The sequence below is a fragment of the Salminus brasiliensis genome, chromosome 20 (assembly GCF_030463535.1).
Source record: "Salminus brasiliensis chromosome 20, fSalBra1.hap2, whole genome shotgun sequence".
Lineage (NCBI taxonomy): Eukaryota > Metazoa > Chordata > Actinopteri > Characiformes > Bryconidae > Salminus > Salminus brasiliensis.
Window position 1 is genome coordinate 9653356 of NC_132897.1, and position 20794 is coordinate 9674149.

A 20794-nucleotide genomic window follows, 5' to 3' on the forward strand; every position below is an offset into this window, starting at 1 on the left:
AGGGGACAGTAAATAAATACAAACCGTGAGTAAAGAAAAATGTATAACCAATATGGCCTCAATTAGAGGCTGGGAAAAGGATTGCTTTACATTAGCTGTTAAATCTAAGCTGAAAGGTTCTGTATTCTTAACAACAGTGTACAATTTAAAATAACTGGCAGTCTAGCATATCCTTACTGCCATGCAAAAACCTTGCATCCCCAGATTTGCCATTGTGCACTTTCTGACATAATGTGAATCTGTCAAAATGTCATGATGACCAGACCAATACAAACACTCCAAAATGACCTGGAATGAAATCTTTTTACACACAGACTATATTCCATTATAAGTTATATATAATATTCCATTATACGTTATTTGTTTTTGTCCCCTTTTGCTGTAAACTTGCTATTTTGGAGATTTTGGTGAAAATGGATTAATTTGACCAACTTAATTTGTAGTTCTTGCAAAATGCAGAAAAAGAAAACGATACTGAGACTGAGATGGCAGCAGATACTCAACAGTAAAAGACTGGGAACAAAAACGTTGTGATTGAGACATCCATAGTAGTCACACATACCTGCTGAAAGGCGAAGGCAGTCAGGCAGCATGGGTTCCAGCTGTGTATCTAGGGGCTCAGAGCTTGACACCCAGTTACAGCATTTCTGTGAGACAAGAGAGAGATAGAGAGAGACAGAGAGAGAGAGAACAAGCAATTAGTTGCCAACATGCCGACTGTTGAGTGTGTTTGTTGGTCAGGAGCGCCTGGGCACTTCTGGCGCTCCAGGGATTGAGTGAACACGCCAGTGACCTCAGAGACCCCAGCACCCGCCATCAACCCTGTTACTGAGACACAGTGGCTTTCGTTCTGTCTCTCTCTTCATTAACAGCCTTTTGTCCACAGACACAGCCAGCTTAATTAGACCAGCTTCTCAAACATTCACATCGGAGACTGTGAGCTGGTGGAATTAGCGCACATTCTGGCTTCAGCCATGTTGAGTTTATTTTCCTTCAGGTATGCTAGGCACTACTGCTGCCCTCAGGTGCAACGGGAAAGTTTCTGACTTCACTATTACTACACCATAACTGACTACATGCTCACACGAGCTTATCATACTGTACACACAACATCATCAGAATATCACAGCATATCTCACAGCCATGCTTTTAGTGGACATTGATCAGAAATGTGGCCGAACGGATTAGACTTCAATGTTGTTGTTTCATAATTTAATAATTAAAAAATTCAATAATTACCATCCCACACAACTGCAAGCGGTTACGGTTACAATCTCTAAAATAAGGAAATACATTGTAAATCTTATTCATTTACTGCTGTTTCAGTTTCACTATTACACTGTGTGCATATATGTGGAAAATTACAGAAATGTATAATAACATATATTATTAGTAATTTAATGCATGACAACTTGTCACAGCTGTATTTATATATAGTGTTAATAAAACATTTACATCACTTGAAAAAAAGCCTGGTCGTGTGACCAACCATTAAAACACTTCTATTTATAACCGTTTTATGAGTATAGTTGAAGATTACACTTTCTACATTGTGTTTCAGCATATTTCCTGTTTAATATCATTTATTATTTCTGTAGCGTGACTGCAAAGTCTCGAACCTCCTGTTCCACCCTTCCAATGTTCAATCTAAAGTTGCAGCCTTTAAAGATATTTATACCAGTGCAACACTATTACCACATGCCACCATCATGTCAGTGTCACAGCAGTGCTGAAAATGACCCACCACCCAAATAATACAAAAAGTGGTGGTCCTGGGGGGTCCTGACCACTGAAGAACAGGGTGAAAGAGGGCTAACAAAGACTGCAGATAAACTGCAGTCAGTAATTATATATATGTATTGACATCATAGGTAGACCTTAACTATGAGAGACAAAATGAGAAGAAAAAATCTGAAAATCACACTGTCTGATTTTTAAAGAATTTATTTGCAAATAATGGTGGAAAATAAGTATTTGGTCACCTACAAACAAGCAAGATTTCTGGCTGTCACAGACCTGTAACTTCTTCTTTAAGAGGCTTCTCTGTCCTCCACTCATTACCTGTATTAATGGCACCTGTTTGAACTCAGTAACAGTATAAAAGACCACCTGCCCACAACCTCAAACAGTCACACTCCAAACTCCACTATGGTGAAGACCAAAGAGCTGTCGAAGGACACCAGAAACAAAATTGTAGACCTGCACCAGGCTGGGAAGACTGAATCTGCAATAGGCAAGCAGCTTGGTGTGAAGAAATCTACTGTGGGAGCAATAATCAGAAAATGGGAGACCTACAAGACCACTGCTAATCTCCCTCGATCAGGGGCTCCACGCAAGATCTCAGCCCGTGGGGTCAAAATGATCACAAGAACGATGAGCAAAAATCCCAGAACCACACGAGGGGACCTAGTGAAAGACCTACAGAAAGCTGGAACCAACGTTACAAAGGCTACCGTCAGTAACACACTACGCCGCCAGGGAATTGCAGTGCCAGACGTGTTCCCCTGCTTAAGCCAGTACATATCCGGGCGCATCTGAAGTTTGCTAGAGAGCATTTGGATGTTCTGGAAGAGTATTGGGAGAATGTCTTATGGTCAGATGAAACCAAAGTAGAACTGTTTGGTACAAACACAACTCGTTGTGTTTGGAGGAGTGTTAATGCTGAGTTGCATCCAAAGAACACCATACTAACTGTGAAGCATGGGGGTGGCAACAACATGCTTTGGAGCTGTTTCTCTGCAAAGGGCCTAGGACGACAGGTTCGTGTACATGAAAGAATGAATGGGGCCATGTATTGTGAGATTTTGAGTGCAAACCTCCTTCCATCAGCAAGGGCATTGAAGATGAAACGTGGCTGGGTCTTTCAGCATGACAATGATCCCAAGCACACTGCCAGGGCAACAAAGGAGTGGCTTCGTAAGAAGCATTTCAAGGTCCTGGAGTGACCTAGCCAGTCTCCAGATCTCAACCCCATAGAAAACCTTTGGAGGGAGTTGAAAGTCTGTGTTGCTCGCCGACAGCCCCAAAACATCACTGCTCTAGAGGAGTTCTGCATGGAGGAATGGGCCAACATTCCAGCAACGGTGTGCCAACCTTGTGAAGACTTACAGAAAACGTTTGACCTCCGTCATTGCCAACAAAGGATATATAACAAAGTACTGAGATGAACTTTTGTTATTGACCAAATACTTAATTTCCTCCATTATTTGCAAATAAATTCTTTAAAAATCAGACAATGTGATTTTCTGAATTTCTTTTTTCTCATTTTGTCTCTCATAATTGAGGTCTATCTATGTCAATTACAGGCCTCTCAAGTCGGAGAACTTGCACAATTGGTGACTGACTAAATACTTTTTCCCCCACTGTATATATATATATAATTGAATGATTTAGAGGTGTGTCCAAATATTTTCGTCCATATAGTGTATGTGTATATATATATATATATATATATATATATATATATATATATGGTAAATCATGTAACTACAACAAAGAAAACGACTGTCCAAAGAAGGCATAAAGGCAACATTAGTGTACTACGGACAGTATGGGACGCGTCGTTCTGCTCGGACGGGATGCGGTGCTGAAGAAAAAGAGGCTCCCAAGGAATGCATGGAAAAGAAGGTCCTGCAGATAAGATAAAGAAAAGTTCAATAGAAGAGAGAAATGTAAACGAGATTAGCGTGTTGCAGCTGGCGGCCTTGTGAAGCGCTGCTTATCTGGGCTTGTTTACTTTTGCAGACACTGCTCTGTCAGCCATTACAGACCCCCCCCCCCAACTGAGCTGCGACCCGGCCTCACCCTGACTCTGATTCACACTCACTCACACACACACACACACACACACACAAACGCACAACCACTATCTAACCCGGCGACCCCCCAGCCTTTACTCCCAAAACTACCCTCCCGTGACAAAGAAAGACCAATCCCATCGCCCTGGACACTGCACAACACACATCCTCTCTCACACTCACTCACACACACGCCCCTCTGGACACATGACAGAACCCCAGGTCACATCACACCTCAACCTGTCAACCTCGCTCACCCCTTGGGCCCCGTGCCACCCCAGGGGTCATCACACACCACACCCTCCTCCCAGCCGGGACCAGTGTCATACCAGTGTGTGTGTGTGTGTGTGTGTGTGTGTGTGTGTGTGTGTGTGTGTGAGAGAGAGAGAGAGAGAGAGAGAGAGAGAGACAGACTATGTGTGTGTGTGTGAGTGCAAGGTGGTCTCTTTGTTCCTTTTAGACTTATTGCTCTGGCAGTCTAATGAACTCTTGACGCAACCAATGGTTCATATTCAGCAAGTTTGATTAGTAGATCTTCATCGATGATCGAAATCGATGTGTAAGCAGCATGCCATTAGGACTCAGGAGGAAGTGCCTGATGCAGGTCTGTGTGATATTAACTGGAGAGGATCTGGCGCATGACGGAGGGTCAAACATTAGCTATTGAACCTGCACTTCCTAACGAAGAAAAACGAACGAAATCAAGCTGCAAACATCATCGCAAAAATAACGACTGACGCACCTCCCAGCCAATGTAGAGGTTTTATAGGGGGTTTAGCTCTCTCTGAAATCTTAAAAGGTCCTGAACGAAACTCTGTGGAAGACCACACTCACAGCTCAATGTAAAAACTGTGACCTGCCAGATTTTTGATTTATAATTTTTTTAAATTTATTATATAGATTTATGGTAAGCTACACTTTACTTGGGTTACTATAGTTGCGTTCATTAATTTACCCCTTTACGGCATAGTGCTGCCCTCATGCAACACACCACTTTTTAGATAATTATGCCACCCCTTTTATTTATTACTTAATAAATTACAATAAAGTCACAGACATGTCTCTGTACAATGCAATTAGGGATACAAGTGGGTTTAATCCCAGGGCATCTTCTCAGGACCCAAAGCCACATGGGATGCAGTTAATTCAAATAACCTTAGAAATAAAAATATGTTTATGTACATTCATATGTAAAGAATGTTTTTTCATTTGTTGCCTCAGAGCAACATTATGCAATTAGACTGGTTTTGTTAGCAGTAGCTGCGAAAGATAGCAATAGTGGCCAGAACTCGGACAGGTCAGCTGTGCTGCAGGAATTCAATGAAATAAAACATGAGCTCTTCCTGCTACATGACACTAGTGGTGCAAGAAAGCTCCTCCATACTCTTCCCGCCACAGTTCCCCTCCTATTCTTCTCCTGCTCATTCTTCTCTTCTAATCCTGTCAATCGTCTCCATGCCAGGCTTGGGGGGAGTCGCCTGCCACTGGAATAAACAAGTGTGCATTGTGTATTTTTAGAATTCCTGCTGCCCTAGTTGTGCACCATGGAGCCCAGCCACCGAATGGAGCGCTCCTTGACTGCTACATCAAGTGTCTCATTGTATATCCTTAATTCATGCCGTCTGGAGGAAGATGTCAGCCAGGATGGAAGCAAGAGGAGGAATTTTTCAAAGCTTCGGGTCCAGGCCAGAGAGAGTGAAGAGTGGTGGTGGGGGGTGATGAAAAAAGAGCTTCAATAGATTTGTCAAGACAGGCCTACTGCATTGGGACCCGTTTTAGGCCAGTGGAGAGGCTGCAGAGGCCACTGGGTGAGACTGCAGATGGGGAGATCAGAAACGATGACAAAGCTTTAACAAGGGAGGGGATGCAGCAGCGTTACAACTGGTGAGATCACGAGAGCCTGGGAATAACAGTATGGGGGATTCGATCACGTTGTAACATCCCAAAGTAAGCCTAAAGGGTCTGGAGACTGGCGGTTAAACTCAGAAGCATGTCCTTACCTTACTGACAGATGTATGGTCAGTCGGGTAAATCCGGGTAAATCCGACAATTAGTGACCCACTCTGGAGCAGTTCTCTGTACAATAGCTTTGCAATGGGTGAAACCTTCAATTCCTAATGGTTTGGTGGGCAAAGGACTTTACAACTTTACATCCTAAATGGATTCTATATGAAATATTATATGCAGTGGACACAGCATTTCTGTTCTTACAATGTTTATTTTATGCTATATTGTAAAGGCTACATTACACCTACATAAGACTGTCATTACATAAATCTACATAAACATCCATAAAGGCATTATTTAACAAGAGTCAGATACTTTTGTCATGTCATTTCACCTCAGCATTTTCAATGGCGACTGACGTTACTTGGAAGAAGCTTTTTGTTTAAAATAATTTTTTAAAGAAATAATTTTTTTTTTTTAAATATGTGAAGAGGTTTATGCTAGTAGCCATTAAAGTCTTCCGTAGGTGTCTTGTAGGCTTATGAACGCTGCCCTTCAGGAGCTTAGTAAATACATACACTGGCCTATGTTGTTTTAACTCAGCATGATCAAATATAGATTCAAGCTACTACTACTAAGGCTGAATTAGCAACTGCTGCTACAGCTGTGCTGCATCTTCAACCTCAAGGCTCTTAAACACACCACAAGCTTATAGAGCCTATAGAGGTTTAGGTCAGTTCTCATGACAGATGTATAGATGTCTTTTAGGCAAAGTGTAACCAAAAACGTTACAGTGCAGTATAAAACTTTCTGCACTAAACGCATGAATTATCTCAGAACTATTAAATATTAGTCAAAAGTATACAAAATTTAATAACTGCTGCCCTAGCTATGCTAAAGATTTAACCTCAAGGCCTTAGAGAAAAACTAGGCTACCTTGTGATAGATATAGTGGTTACAGTAATTTAGTATTTGTAGATTAAAATAGTAGTCAAAAATGGAATATTTATAATGGTATATTTTTACATGAAATAGTAAACAATGTGCCCAATTTATAAAAGTAAAATATAGAGTAAAAGTCTACATAGGTTTAAGTTCTTTGTTCTTAATCTTATGTAGGTGTCCTTATAGGTGTCTTGTAGCCTTCAGCAAAGTATAACTCGCTTAAATTATACAGAGCACAACGAAACTTTCTAGAGTAAAGGCATGTTGCTTTAACCTACTCCCAAAAAATATTAGTCAAAACTGCTATAACTACAGCTAATTTACTAACTGCTATGCAAAGACTTCAAGCTATGCTAGGGCTCTCAAGGACACCATATGCTACCTCGTCACAGCAAATTGAATCAAGTTTCAGGTGTGTGTTCCTATTTAAAATATTAACTGAACATTTGTCTATTTAAAAAAAGTAATTTCATTAAAATAAAAATATTGAAAAAAGATTTTTTGACCAGAGTCCACTGACATGGTGAGCATATGTCAGCGGGCACCAAAACGCTTGTGTGCACGTTGACTCACGAACCGCTGATCTAAAGCAAACATCATCTCATTTCCAGCACGTCCGAACATCTTCTTGTGCCGAAGCCGACCAGGATGAAAAACGAGGAACAGCCCCAAATGAGCGATAATGGTCCTGTGCTTGGCCCATCAGCATTAATCAGGGCCAGATGGCTGCGGCGTCCCAGGCTCCTGCAGGCCGCGAGACAGGGAGCTGGAGCATAGTGGGACACTAAGCGCTCTGCTAATGGCCCAGTCAGAGAAGGTAAACTGCAGACAGGTGTTAGCTCCCACAGAGAGCGCTCTAGCCGACCTGCACGCCGCCATTAAGCTCCGCGTGCCTCGCCTCTGATCAAATACTCGGCTGTTGAGCCACAGCTACGGCGCGCCTGCTCCTAGCCATCCTGCTACACTCATCCCTATGAGTAGTGTGAGTATGATGAGGCAACTAGAGTAAGGGCATGTGACTTCTGACCTTCACTGTTCTGATAACAGCCATTTAAAATATAACTTGGGGCAAAAATGTATGAACACATGTATATTCTGCATAAGATGATACATGACCCCACAGTGCCAACTAGTCTCAGAGTCCATCCAGCTTAGAACCTTAGAATACAGGAAGCTGAGGCAGGCTATCCACACCCACTAAATAGTTTTAGAGGTATAGCCCAAACAAAGTGTATCTGTTCAGCCATTTTATCCAGTAAAGGCAAGTAAAGAGAAACGCAGCCCATGTAGGTGATTGCGGCAGGACATAGGTTTTTATGCGCAACGATGTACCAAAATGTCCCAAAAATATTACCCTGGGTCCAGACCTTGGTCCAGACTTTCAGATGTGAAAGCTCCCTTAGCCTGTTTAATTCCCTTAATCTGCATCACCGTCTAGCCATGTCTGAGTTAACACAGTCTTGACACAGTCTATCCACCTATCCCCATACCCAGCCATCAGACTCACTGTACAGTACACGGCTGTGTTTTTCTCATGCCTGTGCTTCTCTCCCCCCCTGTCTTCTCTTTCCTAAGGATGTCTGCAGGGATTTTCTCCTTCTCTATATATCTCTGCTCCCCTAGGGATTCCAATTCTATGAGCATCTCTGTTTATTTCTGATTCTTCAGTACTTGCCCTTCCCCCTCGGCTTCATTCTCTCTCGCTCCCCTTCTCTATCTACCTCCTTCTCTCCGTCAGCCGGCCCTGTCTGCGTGACGTCACATGGCCTCTGTCTGAACCATTATCTCCGTATCACCTCTCCCACTGTGGGCTGATCTCCAAATCCCTCCACCTCTCCGCTCTCATCCCTTTATCCCTCCATCCCTCAGGAGGAGAGGGGGAATAACCACCCCTCACACAAGAAAAAGGGAGGCCTCAGGACAGGTTTGTGAAGAGAAGGAGGGCAGCCTAACCTCCACAGCCACCTGCTGACCGCCGCAGGCAGGGAGAGAGATGCTATGGATGGGGATGGACCACGGCACTGATTAAAGACTGACCTGAGCTCATCTGATGCATCACCTGATGTCATCTAGAAGCCCACTTTCAGAGCAGTGTAGGCCTCTGTACGGACTATACGGACACCATAAAACGAGAGCATGTTACCACTGGTGTCCATTGAAAGACCCATAGCCTGTATTTCTCTTGAATGCATTTTCACTAAGGTCCACATACAAAGGCAGATATATGCACATATGTAAAAACAACCACAGCAAAACAGGCTGTTTTTGGGTGTAGGTTGTGTATATGACTCATACAGGGTACAGGGAGTGAGGGCTTGCACAATGTGTACATTATTTTGCAAATGTAGAGAGAATCTCAGTTTTTCATTATACAGACCTTTTAAGCATGACCCATTCACCAAATCATCCTGTGGGCTTTGACTCTGCTGACCGTCAGTGTCCTTGTTAATCGTGCATATAGAATAATATATTTGTGGATGTTTTTCTGCATGTGTGTGTGTTTTAAACAAATAGCTGCTTTTATCCATTATCAGTGGTCTATGCAGCTCAGGTCAATTGAAAATGTGCCCACTGAAAGGACTAATGAAAAGGAATGAAAGAGGTGCGTTTCTCCTTCATGGGGCTGGAAATAGAAGGTTATTATGGAATTTATTGTTCAGGGTAATCATTACAAATAGAAATCACTTAACATTCCAATTACGCCACACCATCACCATTTCTCCAATGAATCAGAAATAGTAAATCTAGCAGAAGAAGAAGAAGAAGAAGAAGAAGAAGAAGGCCATCACAACCTTGAAGCACTGCTGCCTTCTGAGGCCTGCGGATAGAGGCACAGAGAAAGCGAGAGAGATCAAGAGAGAGAGAGAGAGAGAGAGAGAACTACAGGATGGGAGAAAAATGAGGATGGGAGAAAAGGAGAGACAGAGAAAAAAGAAGAGAGAAAGGAGAGAAAGAAGGAAAGTCAGAAAAAAGGCGAAAGAAAGAAAATAAGGCAATAAAGATAAATAAAGAAAAAAAAACAAAAAACAAAAATTAAGACAAAATAAAGACAAATAACAAAAATAGGAGAAAACAATAAAAAAGACAAAAAAGAAAGAAAAAATAACAGACAAAATGAAAAAAGAGAAAGCGAGGGAGAGAGAAAGAGAGAGAGAGAGAGAGAGAACTAAAGGATGGGAGAAAAATGAGGATGGGAGAAAGGGAGATACAGAGAAAAACAATAAAGGAGGAGAGAGAGAGAGAGAGAGAGAGAGAGAGAGAGAGAGAGAGAGAGAGAAAGAAAGGAAGGAAGAAAGAAAGAAAGATAAATAAAAACAAAAAGCAAAAATTAAGACAAAAAGAAAGACAAAATAAAGATAAATAAAAAATAGGAGAAAACAAACAAAATGAAAAAAGAGGAGAAAAATATAATGACAATAAGAAAGAAACAATAAAAAGAAGGAAAGAAAAAAAGGCAAAAGAAAGAAAGACAGAGAGAAAGATAGAAACAAGCAGACGACGGGTGGCCTGGGTGGTCTGGAGTTTGCTGGCAAGAAAAGGCAAGACGAGTTTCATGTATGTGTGTGTGTGTGTGTGTGTGTGTGTGTGTGTGTGTGTGTGTGTGTGTGTGTGTGAGTTTGGCATTTGCATGTCTGGCTCTCCGGTAGGCCTCGCTGGGGATCCGCCTGCTCCAATTTATGTGCATACTGAGGGTTCCCAGGTGTTGTCTCAGGACCTTAGGTCAGCAGCTAAATAAAGCTAGCGTGCTAACGGAACGCACAGCGGCCTTCAGCTTTGATTTCTCATTGACATCTGACCAAACAGACAAACAAGAGCGTGGCATTAAAAACACACTATTGGCTTCTTGTGACTAGAGCAGCAGCAGTGTGTCTGTGCGCTGAATGAAATGCCACATTGTTTGAGTTGATGTATGCAGTCAATACGGGTGCAGGTGATTGTTTCTTGCGGGGGGTTTTGCGGGACACTCCATGGCTGCTGAGGAGAGAGAATTTGATGGAGATTGGGGGAGACGGGCAGGGTTTACCTCTTTTAGCCAGTCTTGGATGGACCTGTTAGCTTCCTGGTGCCACACATTGTGGATGGAGTCGGTCATGGCCACGGCAGTCACACGGGACGTCACCTCGTCTTCCCTCTGGATCATCTGAGAGAGGGGAATTGGGATGGGAAAGGAGAGAGAAAAGCCAGAATATGTAAATGTTTGATTTCTGTGACATCACAACAGTACTGAATTGAAAAGGAGCTGTTTTTGCAGCACAATCCACCTACATTATAAGGACAAAAGTATTGGGACATCAACTTATTGTTTCTTCTGAAATCAAGGGAGTTTCTCCTCCTTTTGTTGGAGTAAGTGTCTCTACTGTCCAGGAAAGAAAGCTTCAAGAATATTTTGGAGCATTGCTGTGAGGATTGTGATGTGGTGATTGCATTCAGCGACAAGCTCGTTAGTGAGGTCAGGATGTTGGATGACCACCACCCTCTCGATCTCCTCATCCCCAACTCATTCCAAAAGCACTAGATGGGGAACCATTATTCCACACTGCTCCACAGCTCAATGCTGGGGCTTATACTCAGCTGATACCCCTCTAGGCCATGTCTGGCATTAGGCATGGAGCCAATAGGCTGAGATTTATCTGCTCAGGAGAGTCCTATTCTATTGGCAGTACTTCTCCACAGCAATAGGCGCGACTTTCCGCACCTTTATTTCCAAAAAGCAAAGAAAGAGAGATTTTCCACATAATGGGCTCTTTGAGAAGCGCTGCGCTCAGTCCTGCAGAGTTAGCCTGCCATGCTAACGGCCGTCGGTAAGATAAAAGAGCTGGGGAAGGAGACAGGCCTGACAACAATAGGTTAACAATCACTTCACTTGATACATTTTATAGGGACTACAGCTGGGCCGGGTGCTACATCAAAGTGTCCGCGGCCATTTGAATACAGTGCGTTCCCCAAGCTCGGTTAAATTAAAGGGGGTGTAGAGAGATAAATGGAATCTATTAAGGCACTAAGGACTAATATATCACTCTGTTGATAAGGTACTCTCAGGAGCATCCTCATAAAGAAAAGGGGAGAAAGCAGGTAACACACTTACACACTCGCGACGAACGAACGTACGTGGCTGAAATACCTCCCTCGGCCTCGATAGCGCCCGGGGGAGCTGCAAATTCAACCCTTTAAAAGTCTTGGAAGTGTCAGTCAAGCCGCAACACAAAGCCGCTTGAATGTAACTGAGCCCCGAGACGGTCTAGACACCAAAGTCCCAGACAAAAACTATAAAACAAGGCAACCGGCAAAGGCAGCACGCATGCCATCACTGACACCAAAACACCCTTCAAGGGCCGAAATAAGTGCTCCAAGCCTTAGTGTAACACAAATGGCATGTAAAATCATAAATAAGCTCATGTCATGACAAACAGCCTGGGATCATGTAAACAAAACCTCAGAGTAAACATGGCAGTTGGTTAAGAAGGGAAGAAACCAAGAAACCACAGAGGAAATCTGCTGTCTGTTTCCCATTGGGAACGCAGCCACATGTGCATCAGACTTCCAGCATCATGTGCGTCTGATTGATGTCCTTCAGCGACTGCCAGAGTGCTTGGAGTGTACACACGCTCGCGCGTGCTTACAGTAACTCGTACACAAACAAACACGGCACACAGAGACTTGTACTCACTTAGTTGGAAGTGTCTGTCTACCTTTGTGGAGTCAGACTTGTGGAGTCATAAACAACTGAGATGTTACTAGAAGAATGAATGTAAGCCAGCTGAAGAATGAAGGTATGTAGCGATGAGACAGAGTGATAAATGACTGCACAAATAAGGGACTGAACAAATGCATGCATGAATGCCAGATTGGAAATTCTATAACGATTCCATGGCTTTTCCAATGTGTCCTAATATGAAATTTCAATGAATATTTAACACGCAGTGGAAACCTACATTTTACCAAAAATTACATCCGGATCTTGGCTAATCAAAACACAGTATATACCGTATACCGTTTTGAAGGTTAGCTAGTTAGGTATTCTTCTCACTTAAGATTTTATTTGTTGGCATAGCGTAGTGGGAAGCACTGCTATTGTATGCAAAAAAAAAAAAAAAAAAAAAAAAAAAAAAAAAAAATATTGCAAATATATATATTGCAAATGCAACATTTCTGTATACAGTTCAAAGAATATTGTAGTTTTTAGTTATGAAAGTTATGAAACCTCTTTCTCTCAGTACTATATAGAACCTACTTTGCTGAGAATGCCATAGCAATAAGAGTCTATAGGCAGAACTCCTAGCTGATCACTTCTGTAGCAGGACTGAATTGCCTCCCCCCTCCAAGTACATACGTACTTATGATATAATATCACAGTCGTATGTAAACGTTTGAACACCGCAGATCAAATAACTAAAGAAAATATGTTAATAAATAAGCAACTGATAGCTTCTTCTTTACTATACTTTTAAGCAGCTTCCTCGCAGCCATATGGGGGTTTCATTGGACTTTCTTACCAGCATATGGTAAGAAACCTCAGAGGAAACCTCAGAGAGCTTTCTTGATTTTCTCGATCTCATCCTGACTTCCACAGTTCCCCTGAACTGCCATTTGTTAATAACAGTTCACACTGTAGACACTGCAAGCTATAACCTCGCTCTGCCTTGTGCATCGATCACCTTAGTTTCCAGATCATTTTCAGACAGTTGCTTAGAGAAAGTCACGGTTGAGGAGTCTTAAATACAAAAAAAAAACAAAAAAAAAACTTTTGCACAGACCACACTGATTATTTCATTTGCATTCAAAGCAGAGTAATGCTTGGTTAGCTACATAGCCACAGAAGCTGCGTTCACTACTTCTACTCAAAAAATGCGTAAATAAATAAAAACAGTGTAATTTAGCTAAGGGTGTCCACACTTTTGCATAACCCTGCATGCTGGCTATAAGGGCACAGTTAGAACACCACTTCAGTTTGGCTGCTGACCTCTTGGTGAACTCCAGCCACTGTATGGATTTGTTATGTTTATGACTGATGTTTTTTTAAGCGCTACATAAAATAGCCGGCATAGAGGACATAGCCCCCCTAACCTCTTAGCTTATCCAGGGTTCTTTTCACGATGCATAACCCTTGTGGAAGAATGCTTGAAGGAATAAAGGAATGGTGGAATAAATGGACAAATGGACACACTTAGAATGAATGAAAGCTATGGTTTCCATTCCCACACACAGCGCCAGTCTCTCTCAGCCTGTCAGGATTAGCGGTTAGCAGTGAGCAGGCTCGTGTAGAGTGGCTGTGGAAACGCACTGGGCAGCTGCTGCTCATCCATCTCCAGCCCAGAAACAGCACAGCAATGCAAACATGTGCAAATACTTGTTGCGCACAGAAAAACCAACAGAGACAGATGTTGAAACATTTGCTCTCTCGCTCCTACCCCTCTCTCTTCTGCACTTGAGCATCTGGCCCGAGGAAGAGATGAGGAGGGCCTACAGAGGCATGAACCATGCGAGAGAGGATGAGGCCTTTATGGGGAGCAGGCAGTGTGGAAGAGATGGACTGACCACGGCCTAACAGCTGGGCTAAGTTGACCAGGGTCCTATTGCACGTGTTCTCCTTCCTCTCTGAGAGAAATAGTCAGTGTGAACTTGGGTGTAACTGGGCAGATAACTGGCCTACTGCCTACATTCGATTCTAAGAGCAGAACAAGCTTTATAGAAGCTCGGCAAAAAGACAAAGAAACAAAAAACAGTTGTTGCCAGACGGGTCAAGAACGCTTTCAAGAACGTTTGGAATCTGAATCTGGAGTCCGTTCTTCATAGACATGCTCAGAAACCAGCTCCATGTAGAGGCTCTGCTGGCATCATTCACCGATACATTCTATGTCCAAATGTTTGTGGACACACCTTCCAATGAATGCATTCAGCTACTTTAAGTTGCACAGTTTGTTGACTCAGATGTGCAAAAGCACACACACTCCATCCAATACTTTTGAGATGAGTTGTGGATGAGCTGGGTGGTGATCATCCAACATCTTGACCTCTCTACTGCTCTTGTAGCTGAATGAAATTCAGTTACTACAACAGAAGTAGTCTGAAATACAGGGATGATTGTGGTGGTACTATGAAGAGTTCACAAACTACACAACTTCAGGTCATGTCCAGGCCATCTCCTTTTGAAACCGCAGATCTAATATAAATAAGGCAAATAAAAAAAAGAATGCTGCCTGTCATTTGCGCTCTACTCCAAAGTGCTTGGACCCTGGATATAAATAAATCTGAATATGAGAAAATTAAACTACCTTCAACTTAACTCATGAAACGGGTACTTCTGTTCAGGTGATCTTTGTTCTGATTCACATGAATTATATATATATATATATATATATATATATATATATATATATATATATATATATATATATATATATATATATCAATCATTCATATTTATTTTAAAAACTACATATTGTCACTTTTACATAAAACCTTGTATCCTGTATCCTGTAACCTTGGCAATTTCACAATATACAATGTAAAAAGATTGAATTCAAGTCACTGAATTAGCATTAGCATAGAATGAATGGAGCATTTTTATTGGTCCATTCATTATCAAGTTCTGCTACTGAACAGCTGCCAGATTCATACCATGTCAGAAAAACAGCAAAAATGGAGATTCAAGGTTTTTATTCAATGGAAACACAATTTTGTATTGGTGTTAAAGTCATATGGGTAGAATTTGACCATTTATTTTATGTAATTGGAGCTAACATTAGCTGTAGCTTAAAAAACAGTCAGAGTTAGCTAGTCCACCACAGTCCAGCTCAGTTACAAAACGTGTTGGACGGAGAACTCAAAGATCTACAGCAAATTAAAACAAAGTGTGCTACAATTTCTCAGTCTAAATGACATCTCTCAGCACTCCCAATGAAAAAACACACGGGTGTGTGTGTGTGTGTGGGGGGGTGCAGCATGTATGAATAAAATACAGTATTTTTACTACATCTTGGTGTTTTTTTTTTTTGTTGTTGTTTTTTTGTTTTAAGATTTCAGTGTAGTTTTATATAAAAACTGGAGACCACCAGCAAAACACCCACTTTAGCTAAGCCTGTCAGCTCACATGCTCCACCAACCCCCCATATTTCACATCCGTCCTGTCTCTCTCGCTCTCTTTCTGTTTGACCTCCTTCATGACCTCTACCGTAAAATAAGCATTTAGTACTTTAAGCTGCCTCGCATTATGTAGAAAGCTAATTGCTTGACTTGCGGCATTCAAAATCGCATTTTCCCTGACGAAGATGCCATCTATTTTGTTATTTCCCGTCACATACCTGACAGCACACAGTGTGAAGCACGTACGTACACACACACACACACACACACACACACACATACAAACTAACACACACATAAAATTCAGAGTTCAACAATAAGACAGGAAGCACGAGGAGACGTCTTTCTTACGTGGAGATAAATACTGTGCCATTTCAGCCTTGGCAGCAACAAAGGCAAAGGCTCTCCACAAGACTTACATCTAAACACACAGGCAATAAGACAATTATTTAGGGCTTTGATAATTACGTGTCAAAGGCAGCGCAAGTCACCAGATAATTAGGTGAGAACTGAATGGTAATCCACAATGGTGTCCCTGGGGGCAGGGGGGGGGGGGGAGCAAAAGCAACAGCAAAATAAAAAAAAAACACACACACATATTCAAACACACAAACACACCATCTCTGGATGAACGCAGGCGGAATAAAGTAGTAAATAAATAAATAAATAAATAAATAAATAACCCTAGCTTTTAAAGGGAGCTTGCTAAGCAGCAAAAAGCATCACAAAATAAGCCACAATGTGAAGATACAGGACACACACACACACATGAATCCAGATGCAGGCTGATTCAGGAAGCCATGCTGTTCGCATCGTTGCTGAGCGCAGCCTAATGCACCCAAACTGCTGCCATAATCCGGACGACCCACTGTGTGGTAAAATGAAGCTTAAATATTTGATTGATTAACTGTCCAATTATGGCCAGCGAGAGCAGCAACCGCCACATATGCTCCCGCAAACACTCAGAGGAGTTTTTTTTTGTGTGGTTCCATTTAGAGCTTGTGGCGATCGCTTCCAACAAACGCCTGGGCAAATACAGTCACTTTCCACGTCAAGTTCACTACAGCCTACTACAGAGCAAAGCTGGCCAATGGATAATAGAATAAAAAGCCAAGGGAGACCACCCGTACTGCAGTGTTACAGGTTTAGTAACACTTTCCTTAAAGGCTGAAGGTACAAAATAGCACTGAATAACAAGCAGTTGCAGTTTACAAGCAGCAGTTCTAAGGAGCATTGATGATGCCAGAATTTAAAATGTGAAGTAAACCACACTGTACTGAAATAATCTACTCTACTGTAAATATCTGTGATCTACTCATAGGTATGTGCTCCGTATACATCACTGCTACGACACGTGGTTTCCAATAATGATGTATTTAACAGTTCTTACATTCATCAGTTTTACTGGCCCTAAACTAGAGCCTTGTGGGACACCACAAGACATGCTAAACTAAATTGTTGCCACATAATTACCATTAGTATCTGCATTAGGATTAAAAACCAAATAACAAGCCTAGAATTAAAGGGATTCATGTTTAAATATAAGTATAGAAAACTTCACATTACTTGTTTCTGTAGTGCCACTGTACAGTAACACTGCTACCATCATAGTTAAGTTTCGTGTTTCAGCTCCAGAGAATTTTACCTTGTTTATAATGATGAAGTGTTCTTGTCAACACAGTATTATTTAGTTTAGTAATACAAGTAAACTAATAAACACTGATAATAAATAATACTAATATTATTTATCTAGTATTGATTTTTACATGTGTTATAAAATACTTATATAATAAAGAACACGGTACCCTATTAAGCATACCATTCTAAAGAATCTGGAGGCACATTGTCCCGCCACATTGTCCCGCCACAGTGAGGCACAATGTCCTGCCATATTTAGCCAGTCACTGGGACGACTTTGCACAGTTAGCTGAAGTCAATAGAGTGCAATTAACTTCAGAACCTGCTACTTGCAAAATGCACACATTATAAAGTCCTATGGAAGTGCTAGGGAAATGGCTGATGTCATAAAACCTTAGGTAGCCCACACACAAATAGCCATGATGTCAAGGGTTTAAGCTCCATGTCATGTGTTTAGTTATGCCACTCTAACACATGTAGCTTTTTCTTGTCCCGGATGTTGTTGTTGTGCTAGCTAACCCCTACCAATCAACCAGTCATGCTCCCCTATATTGGATAATGCGATAATATTCAAGGTAGCCCACTCATACCAAGCTACAGCGGTTAGGGTTTAAACGCAATATTGCTCAGATAGCTGCTCCACACCAAAACTTTGCATTGACCCCTCTAAGCCCACCTGACCTCTGAACCTGCTGCTAGTGGAAAGCTGAGGTCTGGGGCATTTCACTGGCTCCAGAGGGCACGAGGGCAGCCCTCAGCCCTGGCCTATGGCCCTCAGCCTGGGCTGGAAAAACAGCAGCAGCTGCCCCCGGGGGGCTGCAACACCCTCCACAGGAAGAGACAACACTCGCGCTTTCCCCTGCTTTGAAGCCCTGGGCCTCGAGGCCTGGCCATTCTTTGTCTTTAGGGCAGGAAGGAAAGCCTAAGCACCAGGATGCTACGAGGCCCCGGGGAGCCGCTGTGCGAGTGAGAGTGTGCTTGATTGTTATTTGTGTGTGTGTGAGGTGAGCGTGGGGGGATTCAGGTGTCTATACAGTAAGTGTATATAATGTAATTGCGTGGCTAAGGTCACATGCATTTGGAAGTGGTGCAGGCGTATTTAGTGTGGAGCAGCGGCCAGGTTTTGATAAATGAACGTCGGGGACGGGAGACGCTGAAGCGATAACTTCCTCCTCCGCTTCCTGTTGCTGAATGGGCCGCCACGTGCATGCGGGACTCCAGTGTCCAGCGTGTGCGCGGCCGTGTGTGCGTGTGTGTCGGTGGTAGGCGGGTGTGGGTGGACGGACATGAGAAGGATATCAGTGATCCCCAGAGAGTGGCAGGCTGGGGACAAGGCATGAGGGCAACACACACACACACGCATGCACACATACCAACACACGCACACACGTCAGCAAGGGCGGCCGAGGAAAGGGAAGCCGGGTAAATATTTACTGACACAGCACAAGTGGCGAGCGTTCGACACCTACTGGAAACAAAAGCAGGAGGAGAAGGAGCGGCATGCCAGGAAAGAGCCCCAAACAGGAGGAAAGAGGGAAGCATGCGGTGGATGGCTGAAAGGAGGAGGGAGCGAGGGTGGGAGGGATGGAGGGGTGTCAGTCAAAAGCCAGAGCCAGAGAATACACAAACATGCTGTTGCTGACAAAAAAAACTCATTGTGGTTCCGAAATGGTAACTTTTTTTCCAAACAGAATTTGTCTGGTTAACTTACTTCTATTGAATAAATAAGTAAATAAATAAAAGAAAACATGCACAGATATGGAAATCCTAGGTGTGTGAAAAATTGGGGATGCACCAATTTAGGAATTCTAGATCTCAGAACAATTGGGGATGCGCTGAAAGAGGAATCCAGGGGCTGGAAACAATTGGTAATGTTCTGATATTCTGGGAATTCTGGGCCTGGGAACAGCTGGAGATGCACCAATATAGGAATTCTGCGGCTGGGAACAGTTGGGATGCACCAATATAGGGATTTTGGGCCTGGGAACAATTGAGCATGCACAGATATGGGAGTCCTGGGCCAATGCCGAATCAGAACTTTTGTGTGTGTATGTTTGTTGATACTGATTATTAAGAATATTTTTATAATCTAGAAATCATAACTACAATATATGTCCAAATGTTTGTGGACAGCAGTTTTAATGAATGCATTCAGCTACTTTAAGACACAGATATATCTATCTCTATCTCTCTCTCTCTCTCTATATATATATATATATATATATATATATATATATATATATATATATATATATATATAGATATATATATCTGAGCTGAGCTGTGGAGCAGTGGGACTGTGCTTTCTTAAGAGAAGTGTGTTCTTCTTAATAGAAGTGCATCTGATTTTATAGCTTGGTAGCTTTTAAAGAATAAACATTGGATCGATATCAGCCGATACTCAAGACAACAGAGGACAGCTGTTACTCCGGGGACTAAAACCTGTGAGTGAGAAGCATTTAACCACAGTCACGTAAGCTCACATCACATCAAACAACCTTAAATGAAGTGATGTATACAGTCCTCGACTATTCATAAAGAGGCTAAACAGAGACTAAAGCCCACCAGGCAGTGCTATCACTGTGCGTGTGTATCAGATAGAGGGGCCCTAAGCAGCTGGGATTGGCACACGGGCAGGGAGGCCCTGGTTTGGAGTATAAAGGCCTGCTGCTGGGGCCTTTCACTTCGGACCCTTCATCTACTGATCCTGCGGTGCCTCCGCCCATGGAGAGAAAGAGAGGAGTCTGCATGCCGTACATACACACAGTGTGTGTGTGGTCAGTCAGTGTAGATTAAAGCCCTTTATTTCCCCAACCGGCACTGTCCATGCTTAGCATTCAACAGAGGAAACATACATTGTTGTAGCTGCACAAATATCCTGTATCCCATTTTTCTTTTTCATATTTTTTTTTGTTTTTTGTCATAATTAGAATCTGGCAGTTGTTAAACTTCATGATGAATGGACCAATAGAAATGATAACTTTACTTTACTTATAACTTTAGGAGAATGAAAAATATATGAAAAATATGCTCAACTTTCAATGGACATCAATGTAGAGAGATTTTATTCCAGGTTTTCTCGAAGCTTTTTTTTTGGTCCAACCATCAATGAAATTCGGACACAGGGTAAAGAACAACTGTCAGATTCACACTGTCAAAAATGTAAAAATGTAAAAAAAAAACATTACTTAAATCTAGCAGTTGTTCTTTGCATTGTGTTAAAATTTCATGATGAATGGACCTATAGAAATGCTCCAAAAAAAAATATTACATTGACGTCCATTGAAAGTTTTTTTCTTCTGTAAATTTGGTCATTTTGGAGCATTTTTTTGGTCTATTTATCAAAACTTTTTTGATGCAATGTAAAACACAGCTGCCAGATT

The 20794-nt window shown here is 42.1% G+C and overlaps 1 protein-coding gene across 2 annotated transcripts in view; it reads right to left on the reverse strand.

The window, feature by feature from the left end:
- Positions 1–20794, reverse strand: part of arb2a (ARB2 cotranscriptional regulator A) — a 232725-nt gene that overhangs the window by 63646 nt on the left and 148285 nt on the right. For both annotated transcript variants that reach the window (XM_072664476.1, XM_072664477.1), the window contains exons 9-10: positions 10714–10830; positions 563–647 (exon numbers count right to left, since the gene is read on the reverse strand). In XM_072664476.1, coding sequence (XP_072520577.1) covers positions 563–647; positions 10714–10830 — 202 coding nt within the window. The remainder of the gene's footprint in view (positions 1–562; positions 648–10713; positions 10831–20794) is intronic.